This window comes from Lepus europaeus, chromosome 19 (genome assembly GCF_033115175.1).
Source record: "Lepus europaeus isolate LE1 chromosome 19, mLepTim1.pri, whole genome shotgun sequence".
In the NCBI taxonomy this organism is placed as follows: Eukaryota; Metazoa; Chordata; class Mammalia; order Lagomorpha; family Leporidae; genus Lepus; species Lepus europaeus.
The window spans coordinates 40,833,423-40,854,544 of NC_084845.1; the positions used below are offsets into that span (position 1 = coordinate 40,833,423).

The 21,122-nt window shown below is 39.8% G+C and overlaps 1 protein-coding gene across 12 annotated transcripts in view; it reads left to right on the forward strand.

The window, feature by feature from the left end:
• CHD9 (chromodomain helicase DNA binding protein 9) overlaps nucleotides 1-20,322 on the forward strand; it is a 285,267-nt gene extending 264,945 nt beyond the window's left edge. For all 12 annotated transcript variants that reach the window (XM_062177146.1, XM_062177144.1, XM_062177142.1 and 9 more), the window contains 5 exons: nucleotides 5,065-5,204; nucleotides 5,742-5,963; nucleotides 9,703-9,831; nucleotides 13,814-13,918; nucleotides 16,875-20,322. In XM_062177146.1, coding sequence (XP_062033130.1) covers nucleotides 5,065-5,204; nucleotides 5,742-5,963; nucleotides 9,703-9,831; nucleotides 13,814-13,918; nucleotides 16,875-17,756 — 1,478 coding nt within the window. In that variant the 3' untranslated portion in view covers nucleotides 17,757-20,322. The remainder of the gene's footprint in view (nucleotides 1-5,064; nucleotides 5,205-5,741; nucleotides 5,964-9,702; nucleotides 9,832-13,813; nucleotides 13,919-16,874) is intronic.
• The last annotated feature ends 800 nt before the right edge of the window (nucleotides 20,323-21,122 follow it).

Here is a 21,122-nt window from a genome sequence, read left to right on the forward strand (position 1 = left end):
GTCTCAAATATTATTAACGCAATATTGAGTTACTATCTAAGGATTATATCATTTGTATTAATAACTGAAAATGTGAAATACGGATCTGTCTTACGTGGCTTTCGGGAAATCTCTTAACATTTTAGAACTTTTTCCTGTTTGTGAAATGAGGGATGGGGAAAAGAGAAGGGACCTTGTTGGGTGAATTAAATATAACAGTGTACATAAACTGACTAGTAAATAAATTGGCACACATTTAAACAGATGTTAAAATTAGGTACTGACAAATTTTAGAATTAGAAGCTTAACAGATGCTGTTAATTCTTCGCTTTTTGGGGCCGGCGCCATGGCTCACTTGGCTAATCCTCCGCCTGCGGCGCTGGCATCCCATATGGGCACTGGGTTCTAGTCCCGGTTGCTCCTCTTGCAGTCCAGCTCTCTGCTGTGGCCCGGGAAGGCAGTGGAGGATGGCCCAAGTGCTTGGGCCCCTGCACCCGCCTGGAAGACCTGGAGGAAGCACCTGGCTCCTGGCTTCGGATCGGCGTAGCTCCAGCTATAGCGGCCATTTGGGGGGTGACCAATGGAAGGAAGACCTTTCTCTGTCTCTGTCTCTCTCACTGTCTAACTCTGTCAAATTAAAAAAAAAAAAAAATTCTTCACTTTCCAAAGGCTATGCCTTTTTATTCTTGTGTGATTACTCCCTGAATTTTATCAAGAGCCTTGAGCAAAATGAGATGTAATATAAGTTAATCAATAAAGGAAAGCAAAATATAATAAATTGTAACAAGAGAACAAAACTAAGATTCCAGGGCCAGTGTTTTGGCATAGCAGGTAAATCTGCCACCTATGATGCTGGCATCCCATATGGGCCCTGGTTTGTTTCCTGGCTGCTCCATTTCTGATCTAGCCTCCTGCTAATGGCCTGGGCAAAGCAGTGGAAGCTGGCCCAAATGTTTGGGCTCCTGCCACCCAGGTGGGAGACCTAGATGAAGCTCCTGACTCCTTTCTTCAGCCTGGCTCAGCCCTGTCCGTTGCAGCCATCTGGGGAGTGAATTAGCCGATGAGAGGTCTCCCTCTCTTTGTTTCTCTCTCTCTCTCTCTCTCTAACTTTTTTAAATAAATAAATGTCAGGAAAATGAAAAACAAAAAACTGGGGCCCGCACTATGGTGTAGTGGTTAAAGCCACCACCTGCAGTGCCAACATCCCATATGAGTGCTAATTTGAAGCCTGGCTGCTCCACTTCCAATCTGGCTCCCTGCTAAAATGCCTATGAAAGCAGCTGAAGATAACCCAAGTGCTTGGGCCCCTGCATCTGCGTGGGAGAACCAGAAAAGTCTTCTGGTTTCTGGCTTTGGACAGGCCCCACCCCAGCCACTGCAGCCATTTGGGGCGTGAACCAACAGATGGAAGATCTCTCTCTCTCTCTCTCTCTGTCTCTGTCTCTCTTTCTCTTTCTCAGTGCATGTGTGTGTGTCTACCCATTTCTCTCTTTGTAACTCTGCTTGTCTAATAAAATAAATTTAAAAAAAAACCAAAACTATCCATTCCAGAAATTACCTAGAATAATGGATAAAAGATGGCAGAGCCAAGCAGCTAAGGGTGAATTCTGTCATGTATTAGCTGTTGTGACTTTGAAGACTAAGACTTTGAGACTAAGATTAGATAGCAGTCCTTCTAGGAAATGAGGTTGGTGGGAGAGGTGAAAGAGGGGCAAATGATAGCATGAACCAGAGGCTACATGCCAAGGAAATACTCTGATTTCATGATGACGCTGATCTAGCTAGTGTGTAAATTCTTACTGGAGAGACAGAAGTGTGTGAAAGTTCAGAATTTACTTCAGAATGCTGAATCTAAGTAATGGAAAGCATCAAAAGCTGAACTCTAGAGCAGGGGTTGAGTTTTGGGCATCATATAGTAAAAGGTTGAAGCGGGAAAGTTCATTCATATCTGAATAGGGAGGTTTCTAAAGTTCTTATGAAAAGGAATGGTACCTTTTAATTTACTATCCACAGTATTTGTTGATTTTTCTTTATCAAGAGAAACTATTCCTTAGCCCACATATTCATGTTTCATAGTTCCAGAACACAGGTTAGTGACAGATTTCATCTGAACTCAATGCAAAGACATTCTTGAAATTCTTATAATCTCTTTTAAAAAAATTTTTTTCATTTATTTGAAAGAGAGAGAGAGAGAGATCTTCCATCTACTGGTAAACTCCCCAAATACCTGCACCAGCCAGGATGTGTTCAGGCTGCAACCAGAAGCCCAGAACTGAATCCAGATCTCCCACATGGTGGCAGGGACCCAACTACTTCAGCCATCACCTGCCATCTCACAGCATACACTTTTGCAGGAAGCTAGAATCAGAAGCACTACCATGACTCAAACATAGGCACTCTTAGAATGTAGACATCCTAGAACTATCTCACCTGCTGTGTCAAATGCCCACTCCTCCAAAAAAAATTCTGTATATTTCAAAATCTCTTAGCACTGTTCTCAGAATCTTTAATGGAATCATAATTTCCATAGCAATTTGCATATGCCTTCTTTCTTATGTTCAGCCATGGTAAATTTTTTTTTTTTTTTTTTTTTTGGACAGGCAGAGTGGACAGTGAGAGAGAGAGACAGAGAGAAAGGTCTTCCTTTGCCGTTGGTTCACCCTCTAATGGCCGCCGCGGTAGCGCGCTGTGGCCGGCGCACCGCGCTGTTCCGATGGCAGGAGCCAGGTGCTTCTCCTGGTCTCCCATGGGGTGCAGGGCCCAAGCACTTGGGCCATCCTCCACTGCACTCCCTGGCCACAGCAGAGAGCTGGCCTGGAAGAGGGGCAACCGGGACAGGATCGGTGCCCCGACCGGGACTAGAACCCGGTGTGCCGGCACCGCAAGGCGGAGGATTAGCCTGTTGAGCCACGGCGCCAGCCCCAGCCATGGTAAATTTAAAAAGAGGCATACCCCCTTGCTGGCGCCACGGCTCAATAGACTAATCCTCCACCTGTGGAGCCAGCACACCGGGTTCTAGTCCCGGTCAGGGCGCCGGATTCTGTCCCAGTGGCCCCTCTTCCAGTCTAGCTCTCTGCTGTGGCCCGGGAGTGCAGTGGATGATGGCCCAAGTCCTTGAGCCCTGCACCCGCATGGGAGACCAGGAGAAACACCTGGCTCCTGCCTTCGGATCAGTGCGGTGTGCTGGCCGCATCAGCCATTGGAGGGTGAACCAATGGTAAAGGAAGACCTTTCTCTCTGTCTCTCTCACTGTCCACTCTGCCTGTAAAAAAAAAAAAAAAAAAAAAAAAAGAGGCATACCCCAAGAGAACAACAGTGTGAAGATGCTTGGGCAGGAGACGCATTTAAGATTTTATCAAAGTATTGGAAGCCATGGTATTGTGCTCAGCAGTGGACTTCCTGGCTGCAAGAAAAATGGAGCAGAATGGTACTTTTGAGTGAAACATCAGGGGTTAGCAGTTGGCCTAGCAGTTAAGATGCTCGTTGGGACACCTGTGATCTCACGTGGTTGTGCATGAGTACCCAGCCCTGGCTCTTGATTCCATTCCTGCTAATGTAGACCTTTGAAGCAGGGCTAATGGCTTAAGTAATTGGGTTCCTGGAACCCCCATGACCTGGGTTGAATTCCCAGCATCTGCCTAGCCCAGCCCTAGGATTTGTAGTCATTTGAGGAGTGAATTAGCTGACAGGAATTCTTTATCTCTGCCTGTCAGATAAATAAATGAATAATTTTTTAAAGTGACACTTTAGGAAAGTTACCCTGTTATTTATAAACTAAAATGTATTATACGAATTAGTTGTTGTAGTTAATTATTCCTTACCATATGTATTAAAGTATCTTTCTGAAACAGATTGGAAGAAGGTAAGTGGCTTTTGTAAAGTAATATATCCAGCTTAATAATAATACCTTATTCAAGAATACATAGGACTTTCTCATTGATTGAAAAGGCATTGCATACTACAAACATGTAAGCTATCTTAAATGCCTCATCCTCAATATTTTCTTTTAATAATCCAAAATTACATATTTTTTGAGGAAAGGAACAATGTTGTATGTGGTACTTGGCTAGTTAATAAATGTTTATTGGAAAAAATTTCATTCATACATCTTACAAACATATTTAGTGCATACTGAAATAAGGAAGGTTAGTTTTAATTTGACACCTAATAATAATACTTACTGATGACCTTGAAGAAAATATCTTAAGTGGATTGGTGCAGGAATAGGAAACTGAAAAGAGAGTTGGTCGTAGAGAAAAAGGAGTACGGTAGACACCAGTCTTTGAAAAGTTTTGGGAATTACAAAAAAGCCAAAAGAAGTTTCTGTTTATTTGTGTTAAATTGTATTTTTAAGTTAGTAAGAAGGTTCTAATGTAAATTTTATAAAAGGTGTTTTGGTACAAAAACATAGAGACACAAAAATTATTTTGGTGCTAGCACTGTGGCATAGTGGGTAAAGCTGTCACCCACGACACTGGCATCCCATATGGGTGCCGGTTCGAGACTTAGCTGCTCCACTTCTGATCCAGCTCTCTGCTAATGCACCTGGGAAGGAGGCAGAAGATGGCCCAAGTGCTTCAACCCTTGTACCCACATGGGAGACCTGGAAAAAGCTCCTGACTCCTGGCTTCAGCCTGGCCCAGCCCTGACCATTGCAGCCATTTTGGGAGTGAACCAGTGGATGGAAGATTGATGTGACTTTCAAATAAATAAATCTTATATATTTTTTAAGGAAATGTAGGAGTTACTGGGTTCAGAGAAAGGGGGAAAGTTTGTCTTGGGTTTGCCTTGAGAAGGGCTTGCTTCTTCCCCTTTCAGGTCAAGGAGGAAAAGGTGTATGAATAAGAAGATGGAAGAGATTCAGGAAGGGGATAGGGAAGACAAGTCAAAAGTTGAAAGAGGCCTAGATTACAGTTCTCCGAGTTTTTAAATGAGAAATAGGGGTGATACTTTTAGTCCAAGAATTGCTTAATGTAAGATAAAGAAAACAAGAGCTAACATTTCCATATATTTAGGAAAGTTATCGCTGTCAACTTGTTTAAGGTCTAGATTTGTATCACTATTTTGCATTTTTAATTTGATTAGGTACTTCCATTCAGTCGACTGTTGGTGCCAATGGAGTGATATTAGACAACCAGCCTATAGTCAAAAAAAGGAGGGGAAGAAGGAAGAATGTAGAAGGTGTTGACATCCTCTTTTTTAACAGAAATAAACCACCTAATCATGTAAGTAAAGCAGTGCTTAAAAACTACTGATTCTTGGGGCCAGCGCCGTGGCTCGCTTGGTTAATCCTCTACCTGTGGGTGCCAGGTTCTGGCCCAGTTGCTCCTCTTCCAGTCCAGCTCTCTGCTGTGGCCAGGGAGGGCAATGGAGGATGGCCCAAGTGCTTGGGCCCCTGCACCCACATGGGAGACCAGGAAGAAGCACCTGGCTCCTGGCTTCGGATCAGCGCAGCGCCAGCCATAGTGGCCATTTGGGGAGTGAACCAAAGGAAGGAAGACCTTTGTCTCTGTCTCTCTCTCTCACTGTCTATAACTCTACCTAAAAAACAAAACAAAACAAAAAAAAAAACTACTGATTCTTGAATCTAAAATTCAGTTCTAGTAAATATACATGTTGCCGTTTTGTGAATGTTTTTAGGATAATAAGGAAATTGGAAGAATACTGTTTATTTTTAGATTGTATCTCAGTAGAATCTGTTACTGGCTAAGATTAGAATAATGAAACACAGCAATAACAATTTCATTTGATGTTTTCTATAGGTTCCTTTGGGCTTAACCACTTCACAGATTTCCACAGGGATAAATCCAGCACTGTCCTATACTCAACCTCAAGGAATTCCTGATACAGAAAGTCCAGTTCCAGTTATTAATCTTAAAGACGGGACAAGACTTGCAGGAGATGATGCACCGAAGAGAAAAGATTTGGAAAGATGGCTTAAGGAGCATCCAGGTTATGTGGAAGATTTAGGAGCATTTATTCCTGTAAGTGGAACCTTGAAAACCTTGGCATATTTTATTTCTGCTATTTACAAATCTGTAATGATGAAGCATAAATTCTTATCCCCATTTCAAAGATTCAGGAAAATTGGTAGAAAATAATAATCACCATCTTTGCCATGATACAGTACACTTGTCATTTCCATTTTTTATTCTATAGTCAACAGGTATTTAATAATAAAAATCACTTTGGATATTAGATTACTATGTTGAAACCAATGAAGGTTGTAAAAATATAAAACTTCCAATTCTTTCTCTCAAGGAATTTGTTTTCTTTTCTTTTCTTTTTTCTTTTTCTTTTTTTTTTTTTTTTTTTTTGGACAGGCAGAGTGGATAGTCAGAGAGAGAGAGAGAGAGAGACAGAAAGGTCTTCCTTTTGCCGTTGGTTCACCCTCCAATGGATGCCGCGGCCAGCGTGCTGCGGCCAGTGCACCGCACTGATCCGAAGGCAGGAGCCAGGTGTTTCTCCTGGTCTCCCATGGGGTGCAGGGCCCAAGAACTTTGGGCCATCCTCCACTGCACTCCCTGGCCACAGCAGGGAGCTGGCCTGGAAGAAGGGCAACCGGGACAGAATCCGGCACCCCGACTGGGACTAGAACCCGGGGTGCCGGCGCCGCAGGCGGAGGATTAGCCTATTGAGCCATGGTGCCGGCCAAGGAATTTGTTTTAAAATAATAAATATTTCACTAGTAAAGTATGTTTTACTAGTAAAAAATTTACTAGTAGTAAATATTTATTAAGGTTAACTGTGGGCCTACCATGTTGGGAGTATTTAGCACTTATGCATTATCATTTAATATGCACAACAAATTTATTTAGGATGGTATTGTAATAACTGTTATAAGTAAAAAATTGAAATGCCAAAAGTTTTTCTTTTTAAAGAATTATTTATTTGAAAGAATTACAGAGGGATAGACAGAAAGAAATGTTTCATCTGCTGGTTTACACCCCAGATGGCTGCAGCGGCGGCCAGGGCCGGGCCAGGCTAAAGCCAAGAGCTTCATTTGGGTCTCCCTTGTGGGCAGCAGGTGCCCAAGCACTTGGGCCATCTTCTGCTTTCGCAGGCCATTAGCATTGAGGTGGATCAAAATTGGAGCAACTGGGACATGAACCAGCATCTGTATGGTATGCAAATGTCGCGGGCAGCAACTTTACCTACTACACCACAACACCAGCCCAAAAATACTGGTTTTAAGTAAAAGTCCCAGACCACATAACAAAGGCTTTTTAAGACTGCCTGCGACACCAGCATCTTGTATGGATATCAGTTCAGGTCCCTGATGCTCCACTTCCAATGCAACTCTCTGCTAATGCACCTGGGAAAGCAGGGAAAGATGATCCAAGTACTTGGGTCCCTGCACCCATGTGAGAGACTGAGAAGAGGCTCCTGACTTCAGCCTGGCCCTGCCCCGGTCATTGTGGCCATTTGGGGCATGAATCAGCGGATGGAAGATCTCACTCTCCCTGTCCCTCCCTCCCTATCTCTCTCTAACTATGCCTTTAACATAAATAAAATAAATCTTAAATAAAGGTAAAAATGATTATTAGTTTAACAGGACAAAATTATTTGCCTCATTACTGACAAGGAGACACAAAAGTGTCAGTTTCTAGAATGATGTTTTTATCTATGATAGACATTTAGATCCAATATTTTATATTGCTTTTGTCACCAGGAAATAATCTTGTGACTTAGAGAGCTTCAGTTTTGATGTTTGGATGTGCTTCATATCTCCAGTTTAATGAAAGGATACCACAAATTATCAAGCTTTTATTTCATTTCTTTTGATTTTGTTTCCAAATAATACTCATAATGTGAGGGGTGTTCCCCAAATATACTGGCCAGTCATTCATTTATATTCATTCATATTACAGTTCTAAAAATAGTGAGAATCATTAGTTTAGCCATACATTTTTTTTTAAGATTTATGTATTAGTTTTGGAAGTCAGAGAGATCTTCCATCTGCTGGTTCATTCCCAGATGGCCACAACAGCCAGCATTGGGCCAGACCAAAGCCAGGAGTCAGGAGTTTCATCTGCATCTCATCTCCCATGTGGGTGGTAAGGACCCAAGCACTTGGGCCATCTTCTGCTGCTTTCCCCAGGCCATTAGCATAGAGCTGAATCAAATGTGGAGCACCAAGGACTCAAATCAGTGCCCACATGAGATGCTGGCATTATTGATTCAGTAATTTTCATTGACTACTCATTGTGCTAGTTATCATTTATAATGTTAAATGATTAAGGGTATGATGGTGAACAATATAAAGTTCTTGTCCTCGGGAAACTTAAACTGTAATCTCTGACATATTCTCATATTTTTTTTTCTACAACTGCAGTGTCATTAACTTTCTAAATTTTTATAATCATCATATTCATTGCAGATAAACCTTTTGTCAAAATGTGTGTATAACTTTATCATTAAAATTTTTAAATATGGGGTAGGCATTTGGACTAATGGTTAAGAAATCAGTTAAAATGCTCTTGTCCCAGAGCTGGCAGTGTGGCACAGCTGGTTAAGCTGTAACCTGCAGCATCAGCATCCCATATGGGCACTGGCTCATGTCCCAGCTGTTCCACTTCCTATCCAGTTCCCAGCTAATGTGCCTAGGAAAGCAGCCGAAGATGACCCACATTCCTGGGCCCCTGCCACCCATGTGGGAGACCTGGAAGAAGCTCCTGGCTCCTGACTTCAGCCTGGCTTAGCCTTGGTCATTGAAGCCACCTGGAGAGTGAACCAGTGGGTGGAAGATATCTCTCTCTCTTTGTCTCTCTTTCTTTGTATTTCTCTCTTTGCCTCTCACTGTCTCTCTCTCTCTCTCTCTCTCTCTCTCTCTGTCTCTTTCTCTTTCTCTTTCTTTAATGCTGCCTTTCAAATAAATAAATAAATAAATAAATAATTTTTTTTAAAATGCCCGTGTCCCATATTAGAGAACCTGGGTTCAATTTCCAGATCTGCTGCTGATTACAGCTTCCTGCTAATGTGCACTGTAGGACACAGCAGGTGATGGGGCAAGTAGTTGAGTCCCTGTCACCCTTGTGGGAGACCTAGATTGAGTTCCTAGCTCCTGGCTTTGGCCTCCCCTGTTATTGTGGACATTTAGGAGAGAACCAGTAGATGAGAGCTCTGTCTATGTCTCTTGCTCAAATAATATACATTTGATTCATACATACATGTTGCCGTTGAATTCTCCACAATGTTGCAGTGGGTTCGTTTCTGAGAGGAGCAGCGTGGTGGGGGCAAGAGGCGCGGAGTCAACACACAGACCCCGGGAGTCGGGTGAAAGCAGGCTTGAGGCGAGCAGCCCGCAGACTCGTTTATTACAGTTGATACAACAGCTTATATAGCCAAGACCAGCCAATCTGGTCAAGGGGCGGTCTATACCCCAACCAATCACAACCTGTCGCCAGGCAGTTTCCAGAGCCATCCAATCACAGCCTGTCGCCAGGCAGTTTCAAATCCATCCAATCACAGCCTGTTGCCAGGCAGTTTCCAGAGCCATCCAATCACAGCCTGTCGCCAGGCAGTTTCAAAGCCATTCCTGACTGACGCTCGCTTGCCAGTGGCCACCTTGGCATGGCCTTCTCATTCCACTACACATACATACATTCATTCATACATACATACATATATTTAATTACTTAGATCAGTTTCCTTTTAATATTTTGAAGAGTTTTGTATAGGCTAAAAAGATTTTAAAGGTATTTCTTTGTCTATATATTTTAGAGAAATCAGCTTCATGAGGGAAGGCCCAAACAAAAAAGGCATCGTTGCAGAAACCCTAATAAATTAGATGTGAATAGTCTCACCGGAGAAGAACGTGTTCAGCTGATTAACAGAAGAAATGCCAGAAAGGTATTTGTATTTTTGTTTTTAATATTTCATATTGATTCAATATATAAGAAATCTCTAAAACACTATTTCATTATTCAGTATTTTCTAATGGAGGAAGAAATAAGTTGACCCTGCCAGATTCGTGGGGAAAGATAAGGACTATGATTTTATGCATCCTAATTTCAAATACCATATCATTGGCTAAGTGATCAAATCACTTAACATATTGCCTCAGCAGTGCCATTGCATCTGATTGTACGCTGCAGGAGGCACTACATCTAAGGCCATGATTTTCTTGAGGAGGTGATTTTTGTGCAACCCCAGGGAACATTTGGGAGTGTCTGGAGATACTATTGGTAACCATGACTCTCGCTGGGGTGGGGGAGCGGTGGAAGGGCGGAATGCCACTCCTATGTAATGGATGGAAGACAGAGACGCTGGTTAATCACCTATAGTACACAAAACAAGCCCTCATAATACCAGTCCGAAATGTCTGTAGTTTTAAGGCTGAGAAACTCTTATCTAAGGGGATACTACTTCATACTTCTGTAAATCTGCTATATATTCAGAAGTAATCTTCCACCAGATGGCCTTGTGTCTTGTTCTGTTAGACTCTTCATATTACATAATTTTCTGATAAAAAGAAATGTTTTGCAGGTACCTTTTAAATTAATGGTACCGCTGCACTTCTTATTTTATTAATTGATGAGTGGTAAAAGTTGGGGTTTTTCTAAAGCTTATTTCTCAACTTGATATGGTTCAATGATTGTCTACTCAAATTTTTTTATGTTTGAATTAGTAGATGTCTGTTTTTACCCCACAAAGTAAATGATGGAAGTCCTGTGATGCCCTATGTAAATGTGTAGGTCTGACACACTGTTTTTCATTTTGGTGAACAAACAATTAAATAAATAAGAAAGAAAACATGGCCCCGGGGTAAGAACAGTAAATTTGTCTTTGAGTTCTTAGATTCACAAACTAAAATATTTCCCATAAGTCATGTTAATGTCCTGGTTCTGTTTTGCTCTCTGTTAAATACCCTCATTGCTATGATAAAAATACATATAAACATTTGAATTTCTCACAAGAAATATTAGCTTGGGAGAAAATTGTTTTTGAAATAATTATTATATATATCAACATGCTAAAATTAATACTAAATTGCTCCAATTTTGTAAAAAAGAACTGGTTACTCAGATTTTGTTACTGTTTTAAAGTCTTAGCACAAATGTCTTAGAGAAAAAACAAAGTGAATTTTAGTAGCATTTTACTCAATTTTGTGCTTGCATAGATTTCCTCTTATGCCACAAATTCACCTTTATTATGAATGAATTTGCCTCAGCCAATTTTAAGGAAATGGGATAGTTTTGGATTTTTTTCCTTGTTAGATTTATATTGAACATTCTGTAGTTTATTTTTAATTGTTGTAACCTCATGAGGAACCTGTTCATTTCCCTTAGTTTGTAGAGTTCTTTAAAATCTTCAGTCTCTAGGGTACAGACTTAAGGAATGGTGAGTCACTAAGTGAAAAAATCTACCTACTAAATCCCTATAAACCCCCAAGAGAGCCTCCAATCTAAATTGAAGTTTAATGAAGCTCAATAAAAAGGAAAATAAAAGCCTAAGAAATACTGGGGGGCGGGGGCAGCACTGTGGCATAGCGAGTAAAGCCGATGCCTGCAGTGCCAGCATCGCATACAGGCTCCGGTTCATGTCCCAGCTGTTCCACTTCCTATCCAGCTCTCTGCCTAGGAAAGCAGTGGAAGATGGCCCAAGTTCTTGGGCCCCTGCATCACGTGGGAGACCCAGAAGAAGCTCCTGGTGCAGCTCTTGCTGTTGAGGCCAGTTGGGTAGTGAACCAGTGGATGGAAGACTTCTCTCTCTTGCTCTCTCTGCCTCACCTCTCTATGTAACTCTGACTTTCAAATAAATAAATAAATCTTTGAAAAAAAAAAGATACTTGATGAGAATACTAACAGGAAATATACTTGACCATATTAAATAGCTGTCTGTATCCTACTAAAATATAGTACATATTCATTCAAAGGGATATGGCAAAAGGAATTACTTAAGAAATATCCTTGGGGCCGGTGCCACAGCTCAGTAGGCTAATCCTCCACCTACAGTGCCGGCACCCTGGGTTCTAGTCCCGGTTGGGGCGCCAGATTCTGTCCCGGTTGCTCCTCTTCCAGTCCAGCTCTCTGCTGTGGTCTTGAGTGCAGTGGAGGATGGCCCAAGTCCTTGGGCCCTGCACCCTCTTGGGAGACCAGGAAAAGCATCTGGCTCCTGGCTTCGGATCAGCCCAGTATGCCGGCCGCAGCGGCCATTGTGGGGTGAACCAACGGAAAAGGAAGACCTTTCTGTCTGTCTGTCTGTCTCTCTCACTGTCCACTCTGCCTGTCAAAAAAAAAAAAAAAAATAGGGAAAAAGAAATATCCTTGGACCGGCGCTGTAGCTCACTTGGTTAATCCTCCATGTGTGGTGCCAGCATCCCATGTGGGCGCTGGGTTCTAGTCCCGGTTGCTCCTCTGCTGTGGCCCAGGAGGGCAGTGGAGGATGGCCCAAGTGCTTGGGCTCCTGTACTCACATGGGAGACCAGGAAGAAGCACCTGGCTCCTGGCTTCGGATCGGTGCAGCGCCGGCCATAGTGGCCATTTTGGGAGTGAACCAACGGAAAGAAGACCTTTTTCTGTCTCACTGTCTATAACTCTACCTGTCATTAAAAAAATAAAAAAATAAAACCCTTAAACTCCAAAGGAACTTTAAATTGGTGGTTTCAAATCATTTGTACAAATATAATCTTTTTTAGCATCCTCCCACCCCTAAATGTAGTATTCTTAATTTGAATTTCAAAATATATCTCAACATCATACTAATTATTATATTGAATTTTTTATTTTTTCAAATTTACATATGAGTGGTGAGTTATAGCACTTTAGACATAAAACAGATATGTATTTTTTCTACTTTTAGAGAGTAAATCTATGTAATAGATTAGAGTTTGAGTTTTTGAGACCTGGATTTGAATTATGACCCTAACATTTATTAGCTGACTTTAGGCAAATTATATACCTTCTCTAAAAATCATTGCCTTCATTTAAAAAATAGACATAATGATGTCTCAGAAAGATGTTGTAATAAAAAAAAGTCTTTATCATGCTACTTGGCATATTATTGTAATAACAACTTATTAGAAGCTAGACATTATGTTAAGACGTTTGAATTGCCTCATTTTATCTTTAACCCTAGGAGGGAAGTGCTGTTATCCCTGTTTTTCAGATTAGAAAACTCAGGCTCAATGGAATTTACTGATTGGCAAGTTCACATAGCTGGTAAATCTGATTCCCAAAGGTGTAATTTTAACTAGTCTATAGCCTATACTCCCTATCCAGCATAGGAGGTACACAGTAAATTATAGTTATTAATTTTGCTATTCTAATTATTCTACATGAAACTTCAGAAGTTAGTGTCATATATTTATGTAGCATATCAATGTATTTTGTTTGCCCCCCCTTTTTTATGATTTTTATTTATTTATATTTGAAAGGTAGAGTTACAGACAGAGGGAGAGAGAGAAAGGTCTTCAGTGTCCTGGTTCACTCCCCAAGTGACTGCAATGGGCAGAGCTAGGCCAATTGGAAGCCAGGAGCCAGGAGCTAGAAGCCAGAAGCCTCCTCCGGGTCCCCCACGCGAGTGCAGGGGCCCAAGCCACTTGGGCCATCTTCTGCTTCTTTCCCAGGCCATAGCAGAGAGCTGGATCAGAAGAGGAGCAGCCAGGAATTGCCTGCACTAATATGCGATGCTGGCGCCACAGGTGGAGGATTAACCCACTATGCCACAGCGCTGGCCCCTTGGTAGCCCTTTTTAATGTAATCATAAAAATTGTTAAAGGTGGTTCAAAAATAGTATTTTAAAGAAATAATGTCTTTATAGTACAGAATAAAAGCAACAATTTCAGATTGAATTGTGTTTCAAAGATTTAATAATCTGTTTTTCATTACAGGTTGGAGGTGCATTTGCTCCTCCTTTAAAAGATTTATGTAGATTCCTGAAAGAAAATTCAGAATATGGAGTAGCTCCTGAATGGGGAGAAGTTGTTAAGCAATCTGTGAGTATTTTACAAATCATAACTCATTTATCACTTTAAAAATTAGATACCACTTCATTAAATTTTAAGAATTCATAAACTGTATTATGAACATGTGATAATATTTTGTAGCTCATAATTTTATTTTACAAAACACATTCCAGATTTGTCATATACATGTTGAGATAGAATGCACAACCAATAAGTACTGATTTGTTTTTACTTTAACCTCTAATATGTCAGCAAAGAAATATATGTATATAAGAATATTCATCATGGCATTGTAGTAAAAAAAATTGGAAATAAATTAGCAAGCCATCTATATATTGGAAAACTGTGCAATCATTTTAAAACTAGAAGAACATAGAATAATATGATGAAAAAAGTTCACAGTCTGTTAAATATGACAGTACTTTAACTTAGAATAGTGAACTCTAGCTGCATGGCAAATGGTTAGTAAATAATAGCTGTTGCTTTTACTGTTGTCCAAATGAAAAGCACAGGCTATAAAAATCGAGTTCAGTATGATTCCACTTCTTTATTTTAGAAAGGGAGATGGGGAAGATTGGAGAATGTGTATACTTAAGAACATACCCTGAAATATTAGCAGTTGGTTATTTCTCAATGATGAGATTATAGATCTTTTTTTTATTATTATTTTGTATTTTTTGTTGCTGTGTTTTCTGCAATGAACCCTAATGACTTTGTAAAGAGAACATATAAGGAGCAGGCATTTGGCACAGCATGCTACTCGGGATGCCCTCATCCCATGTTGGAGTGCATGGGTTCACATCCTGGCTTTGCCTCAGATTCCAGTTTTATGCTAATATGTATCCTGGGAGGCAGCAAGTTATGGCTCAAGTACTTATGTCCCTACCACCCACATTGGAAACTTGGACTGGGTTCCAGGCTCCTAGATTCAGGCTGACCCAACCCTGGCTATTGGGGACAATTAGAACTTAAATCTGCAGACAGAAGATACCTTTTCTCCCTCCCCTCTCCTCTCTTTCTCTTTTTCTTTATCTCCTTGCCTTTCAAATAAATTTTTTTAAATTTAAGACAGAAAGTAAGTTTGCCTGCATGGTCGCATAGCAGATTAAGCCACTACCTAAAACACCAAAATCCCATGTGGCCGCTGGTTCAAGTCCCAGCTTCTCCACTTCTGATCCAGTTCCCTGCTAATGTGCCTGCAAATGCAGCGAAGGATGGCCCAAGTGCTTGGGCCCCTGTATCCAGGTGGGAAACTCAGAGGAAGCTCCTGGCTTTGGCCTGGCCCAGTCTAAGCTATTGCAGCCATTGGGAGAATAAACCATCAGAAGACCTCTCTCTATATATATATTTCTTTCTTTCTTCTCTCTCCCTCTCTCCCCTTCTCTGTCCTCTCTCTCTCTAACTCTGCCTTACAAATAAAAATAAGAAAATAAGTTCATGAATTCAAAACAAAATTAAAAAGTAGTCTCAGGGCCGGCGCCGTGGCTCAACAGGCTAATCCTCCGCCTAGCGGCACCGGCAATCCAGGTTCTAGTCCCGGTCGGGGTGCCGGATTCTGTCCCGGTTGCCCCTCTTCCAGGCCAGCTCTCTGCTATGGCCCGGGAGTGCAGTGGAGGATGGCCCAAGTCCTTGGGCCCTGCACCCATGGGAGACCAGGAGAAGCACCTGGCTCCTGCCTTCAGATCAGCGCGGTACTCCGGCCGTGGCGGCCATTGGAGGGTGAACCAACAGCAAAGGAAGACCTTTCTCTCTGTCTCTCTCTCTCTCACTATCCACTCTGCCTGTCAAAAAAAAAAAAAAAAAAAGTAGTCTCAAAAGAGTTTTTCCTTAAACCGCTGTCTAAAGCTGTCACAAACATAGCCTCTAGGCACATGTGGCTGTTGAGCACTTAAAATGAGCTGGTCTATAATTGAGATGTGTTAAGTCTGAAGCACATACCAAAACATGTAAAATATTTGTTTTTATAGATTGTATATTGAAATATTTTTGTTATGTTGGGTTTAATATATTACTTAATAATTTCACATTTCTATTTTTTAATGTGGCTGCTAGGAAATTTAAAATTACGTATATGGGTTGTATTATATTTCTGTCAGACAGTGCTGGTCCAGATGATCTGAACTTCTAAAACTTCTAAGAGTTTTGAGCCCTCAGAAAATCAAGGGAGAATTAAATGAAAGTAGCAGATTGTCCTCCATTGTCCTAGATAAATGGTTCCCAGTCTGCAGATGCTGCTGCTGCTACCTGAGCCAAATGATCTTTTTCCCCCTTTTGAATATTTTTTTTTTCAGCTTGACGCTTATCTCCTCTATTCTCAAGGTAACAGTCAAAAGATTCATAAGAGAATTGGGCATGTAGCTTAGCTGTTAAGTCACCTGTATCCCACAAATGAGTACATGATTCGATTCCTGGCTGTGACTTCTCATTATAGCTGTTGGGGACCCTGGGAGGCAGCAGTGATGACTCAGATAATGCGACCCACATGAGAGACCCACTTTGAGTCCCTGGCTCCCAACTTTGGAACTGGCCTAATCCCAGCCCCAGCCATTGCAGGCATTTGGGGAGTAGTGACCCAGCAAATTGAAACATCTCATTTTAACCTTGAGCTTGCACTTACCTCCCTTATCCTTTCCTAATTGACCTTTCCTAGATGAAATGGTGAAGTGAAACATACAAAGGTTACAGAAGTACCCATGAAAAATGTTTCTTTGGGTCTTCTGTTTCCTAAAACTTCTACAAACTATACTTCACTATGGAGGAGACTAGAAGCTTCTTTCTACTGTCATCCTACAATAATATGAGAAGTGGAATAGCTGTTTTAAGCTGTTGTGTACAATAAAATAGATGATCTTTTTCATAATTATTTCATATCAGTACAGAATAACCTTACAAGTCATTTCCTACTTTTAATAAGTTAATCGGTAATCTGACAGTTACTGGTTTTTCTTTCACAGAGCTGATGTGAATGAATATGTCTTTCTTCCAGGGGTTTCTTCCAGAGAGTATGTATGAACGTATTCTCACTGGTCCTGTTGTGAGAGAGGAAGTGAGCAGGCGTGGGAGACGGCCTAAAAGTGGAATTGCGAAGGCGGCGGCAGCGGCGGCAGCGGCTGCAACCGCCACCAATGTTTCAGGCAGTCCTTTGTTAGCAAATGGATTACTTCCCGGTGTGGATCTCACAACGCTTCAGGCCTTACAACAAAACCTACAAAACTTGCAGTCACTGCAAGTAACCGCAGGGTTGATGGGAATGCCTGCTGGCCTTTCTTCTGGAGGAGAAGCTAAAAACATGGCTGCTATGTTCCCCATGCTACTGTCAGGAATGGCTGGATTACCTAATCTCTTAGGCATGGGAGGACTCCTGACAAAGCCTACAGAATCTGGGACTGAAGAGAAAAAGGGAAATGACTCTAAGGAGCTAGAAGGAAAAAAAGAAAGGACAGAGAGCCAAAGTTCAGAGAATGGTGGAGAAAACTCAGTGTCAAGTTCTCCTTCAACTTCCTCTACTGCTGCGTTAAATACAGCTGCAGCTGCCAACCAGTTAGCTCTTAACCCACTATTACTATCTAATATACTTTATCCAGGGATGCTTCTCACTCCAGGCCTTAATCTTCATGTTCCAACTTTGTCCCAGTCCAATACTTTTGATGTACAGAAAAACAAGAACAGTGACTTAGGCTCATCTAAGTCTGTAGAAGTAAAGGAAGAAGATTCTAGAGTTAGAGATCAGGAAGACAAAGGGGAGACTGCGCCAAGTCCTCTCAATGAAAACAGCACAGATGAGGGTTCAGAGAAAGCCGATGCTTCATCTGGATCTGATAGTACATCATCATCATCCGAGGATTCAGATTCTAGTAATGAAGACTGATTCCCAGACTCTGCACTTAAATTATGAACTGATTTTGGATTTTTTTCTTTAATTATTAATTGTAAATAGCCCAGTGTTGAGTGCATCAATAACTTACTGACAGAACATTTCAGTTATTTGTTTAGAAGTGCAAACTGCTTTCAGAGACGTTTTGCATGTAATATTTCTTAAGATTCATAAGTTTCTGAACTCGTATGTACTATCAAATACATAAAGGTGTAAAATTACAACAAAAGGCATTATAATTTTGTTGGGGGTTAATTTTATGAAAATTATGCTCAATAAGAGTTGTATATTTAATATATTTGCAGTGAACACAGAATACTTTATGCATATTACTGATTTAATTTGAATATAGTTTTACAGCCTCCTTGACACCTATAATTTACAGATCAAAACTCAGCAATAATTTGGGCAGCTAATGAATGTCATGAAAGCTGTAGAATCTACGTCACCATCCATTGCTTTAATTACATGAAAATGCTCTAGTGTTGTGATGCACTGCTGATATTTCCAATTCAGGTACAAGTATGTTTTAAAGAAGAAATAAGTTTCCCAATCAGCCAATTTAACTGGCTACCTGTTACCTCAGCTGAGTTAGTTTAGGAAGTTTACATTCGTTTCTAATTCTACACTTGTTTTCAGGGGTTTTTTAGACACATCCTCTATATCACGTTGATCTGGCAAGAAATATGACTTAGTCTTTGCTGAGCTTCACTCGGACATCAGCAAAGTTAAGTCATGAAATAATCTGTCACGTGACTTTGGCACCCTATAGACATACTTAGTTTTAACTTCTCAATGTTTGGCCTCCTATTAGAAAAAATTGTCTCAGATGAGTAATGTCTGTTTCCAGGGTTCAGAAAAGGCAAACTCATGAAATGCCACTGAAAAGAACTTTCAACACAGCATACTTCATGTAAAAGAAATTGTTTGTTTGCTTTATTTGTGTAGATTTCTCTTTGTGTTTTATGTCATGGAAATATTCCAAAATTAACAAATAATAGTGGTAAAGTAATATGCAGATAGTCTAAATTTGTTTTGAGTTTCTAGGTATAAGCAAACTAATTGTTGCCCAGAATCAGTGTTGGGTAATCGGTTTATATTAAATATACTGAGTTGCCCATTTTGAAAATGCACTTTGAATAATTTCAAGAGATTTTACAAGGTATTACCTGTACACCACAAAAATGAGGCCCAAGGCTTCTGCTCAATTTTGTCTGGTATTTGATTTGTGATGCAGTTTCTCCTGCTAAAGCTGCTACTATTCTGACAAAGTAGAGGTCCAGGTCACCTTCCTATACATGTAAACAATTAGAACTGAATTAGATGTTAAAATACTTAAATTCTAAGGCGACAGAAATGTTACTATTTTTCTGGTACTCAGATAAGTCAGTGATAAAGTTTGCCAGGGGATCAATTTAAGGAAAAAAAAAAACCTGAATTCTCTAAAAATAATTTTCAATATGTTTGATAAACTGTGGCTTTGTCATGAATTAAGCAATTATATTAGGTTTTCCAAGACCTTTACCAGTGAATTATGTTTCTGTATGTAAAATAACTAACCCTTTATTAGAAAGACAGTGTTATATGTATTTACAAAATTATATAAGTTCCAATGGGATTGTATTGATTTTTGTATTTTCCCAAAATAGTACTTTGAATTGATAGTCCTTTATGCAATGTCTTAGCAATAGTCACTATGAAGCCCATCCAGGAGAAGTGGGTAGTAATTCTTCATCATGAAAATGATGTGTGACATATTTAGTATGTTCCCTTTGCAGTATTGCACTTTTGTTTAACTAGGATACACCTATGAGATAGCCAAAGTTTTCAAACACAGCTAACTTAGTTTGCCGGTGGAGTATTTCAACACCATTCATGTATCCCTTCTTCCCTCTAGTTCTACCCACATGATCTTTATTCCTTTCTTTCCTCAATTAAAAAAAAAAAAAAAAGGAAAAAAATCCTAGATCTTATCACTAAAATCTAATTTATATCAAATTTATGAGATAAAGTATTTTCCTAATTATGGTCAAATGAATTTGGTTAACATCCTAGTGATTCTCTTTCTATGTAATAAGGCAATTACAGTTTTCAAAGCATTAAGGCTAGTATTAATTAACTTTAAGCATTCTCTGGGTTTCAAGATACTTTTATTAAGTATTGATTGGGGAAATGTTATCAGCTAAGAAAAAAACATGCAAATGTGGTTGTATAAAGTTAAGGGTTATAAGGAAAAAAAATCAGTAGAATTACAGAATACTAAAGTTGAAAGGATATCCAAGTATGTGTTGGTAGTTACTAAAAGAATTATAGCTGTTATTGCCTTGTATTTATAGCCCTTGTTTCAGGTCTCATGATTCGAGTCTTAGTCCAATTTTTCTTTTGTGGACATTTGCAATATTTACCAGTTGTGTTTTGTGTAGTCTGAATTTGCTTTCTGTAGTTGAGCAAACGTCTTAAAAAGTCATTTGTAATTTATTAAATTACTTTCTATGATGTTCTATAGAGCAAATGGAAGTTTAATTATTTTTTATTAAACATATTCTTTGACTACCCATGATGTCAGCCTCTGTACATGACAATACTTAATTGAATTTTTGATAAAACTTACTCCAGCTATGAAAGAAACCATAGTCATAAAATCTTTAAAAGATAAGTGTATTTTCAAAAACAATTTTTAAAAACAGAAATTCACTATAATTTAGACACAATACCTCAAATGTTGCCAATTTTTCATTTTCATTTAATTTCATTGTTGGCTCTGATGGTTGCAGATCAGCAGCAGCAGCTTTGTTGGAACCCTAATTATTAAACCTCAGTTTTGCAGCCCGACCTCCACTTAGTACTGAGCATTAAACATTATTTCTTGAAGTTTTCTCCCCTTGAACCTTAAAAAAATCTAGAAAGACTCATATATACCCAGAAGTCCATTTTAGAAATGATTATTTTTTCTCTTTGAGATTTTTTTCTTATTGCCATTGTTGTTAGTTATTTTTATTAACACTTATAAATTATTTTTCCCCAATTCCAAAACTAAAACAGTGGAATATCATCATATACTCGTTTAACCTGAACACATTCAACTGTCCTTTCAAGCTTAGACAGCTTTTTTTCTTTTGTGTACAATATAGCATATAAACACAAACCAACACTCACCCAAAGGAACAGTAATCTATTCTAGTGCTGGAAGAAGAAACAGCTTTGCTGGATGCTTTTGAGAAAAGATATACTATATGAGTATGGAAGGATGGATTTGGCATTTTGTGAGCTATATTAGGGCAAAGCAATTTTTGAACAATAAACTTAAACTTCATGTAAATGCAACATAAGCTGTTTATTTTAAAGTGTAGAAAAACATTG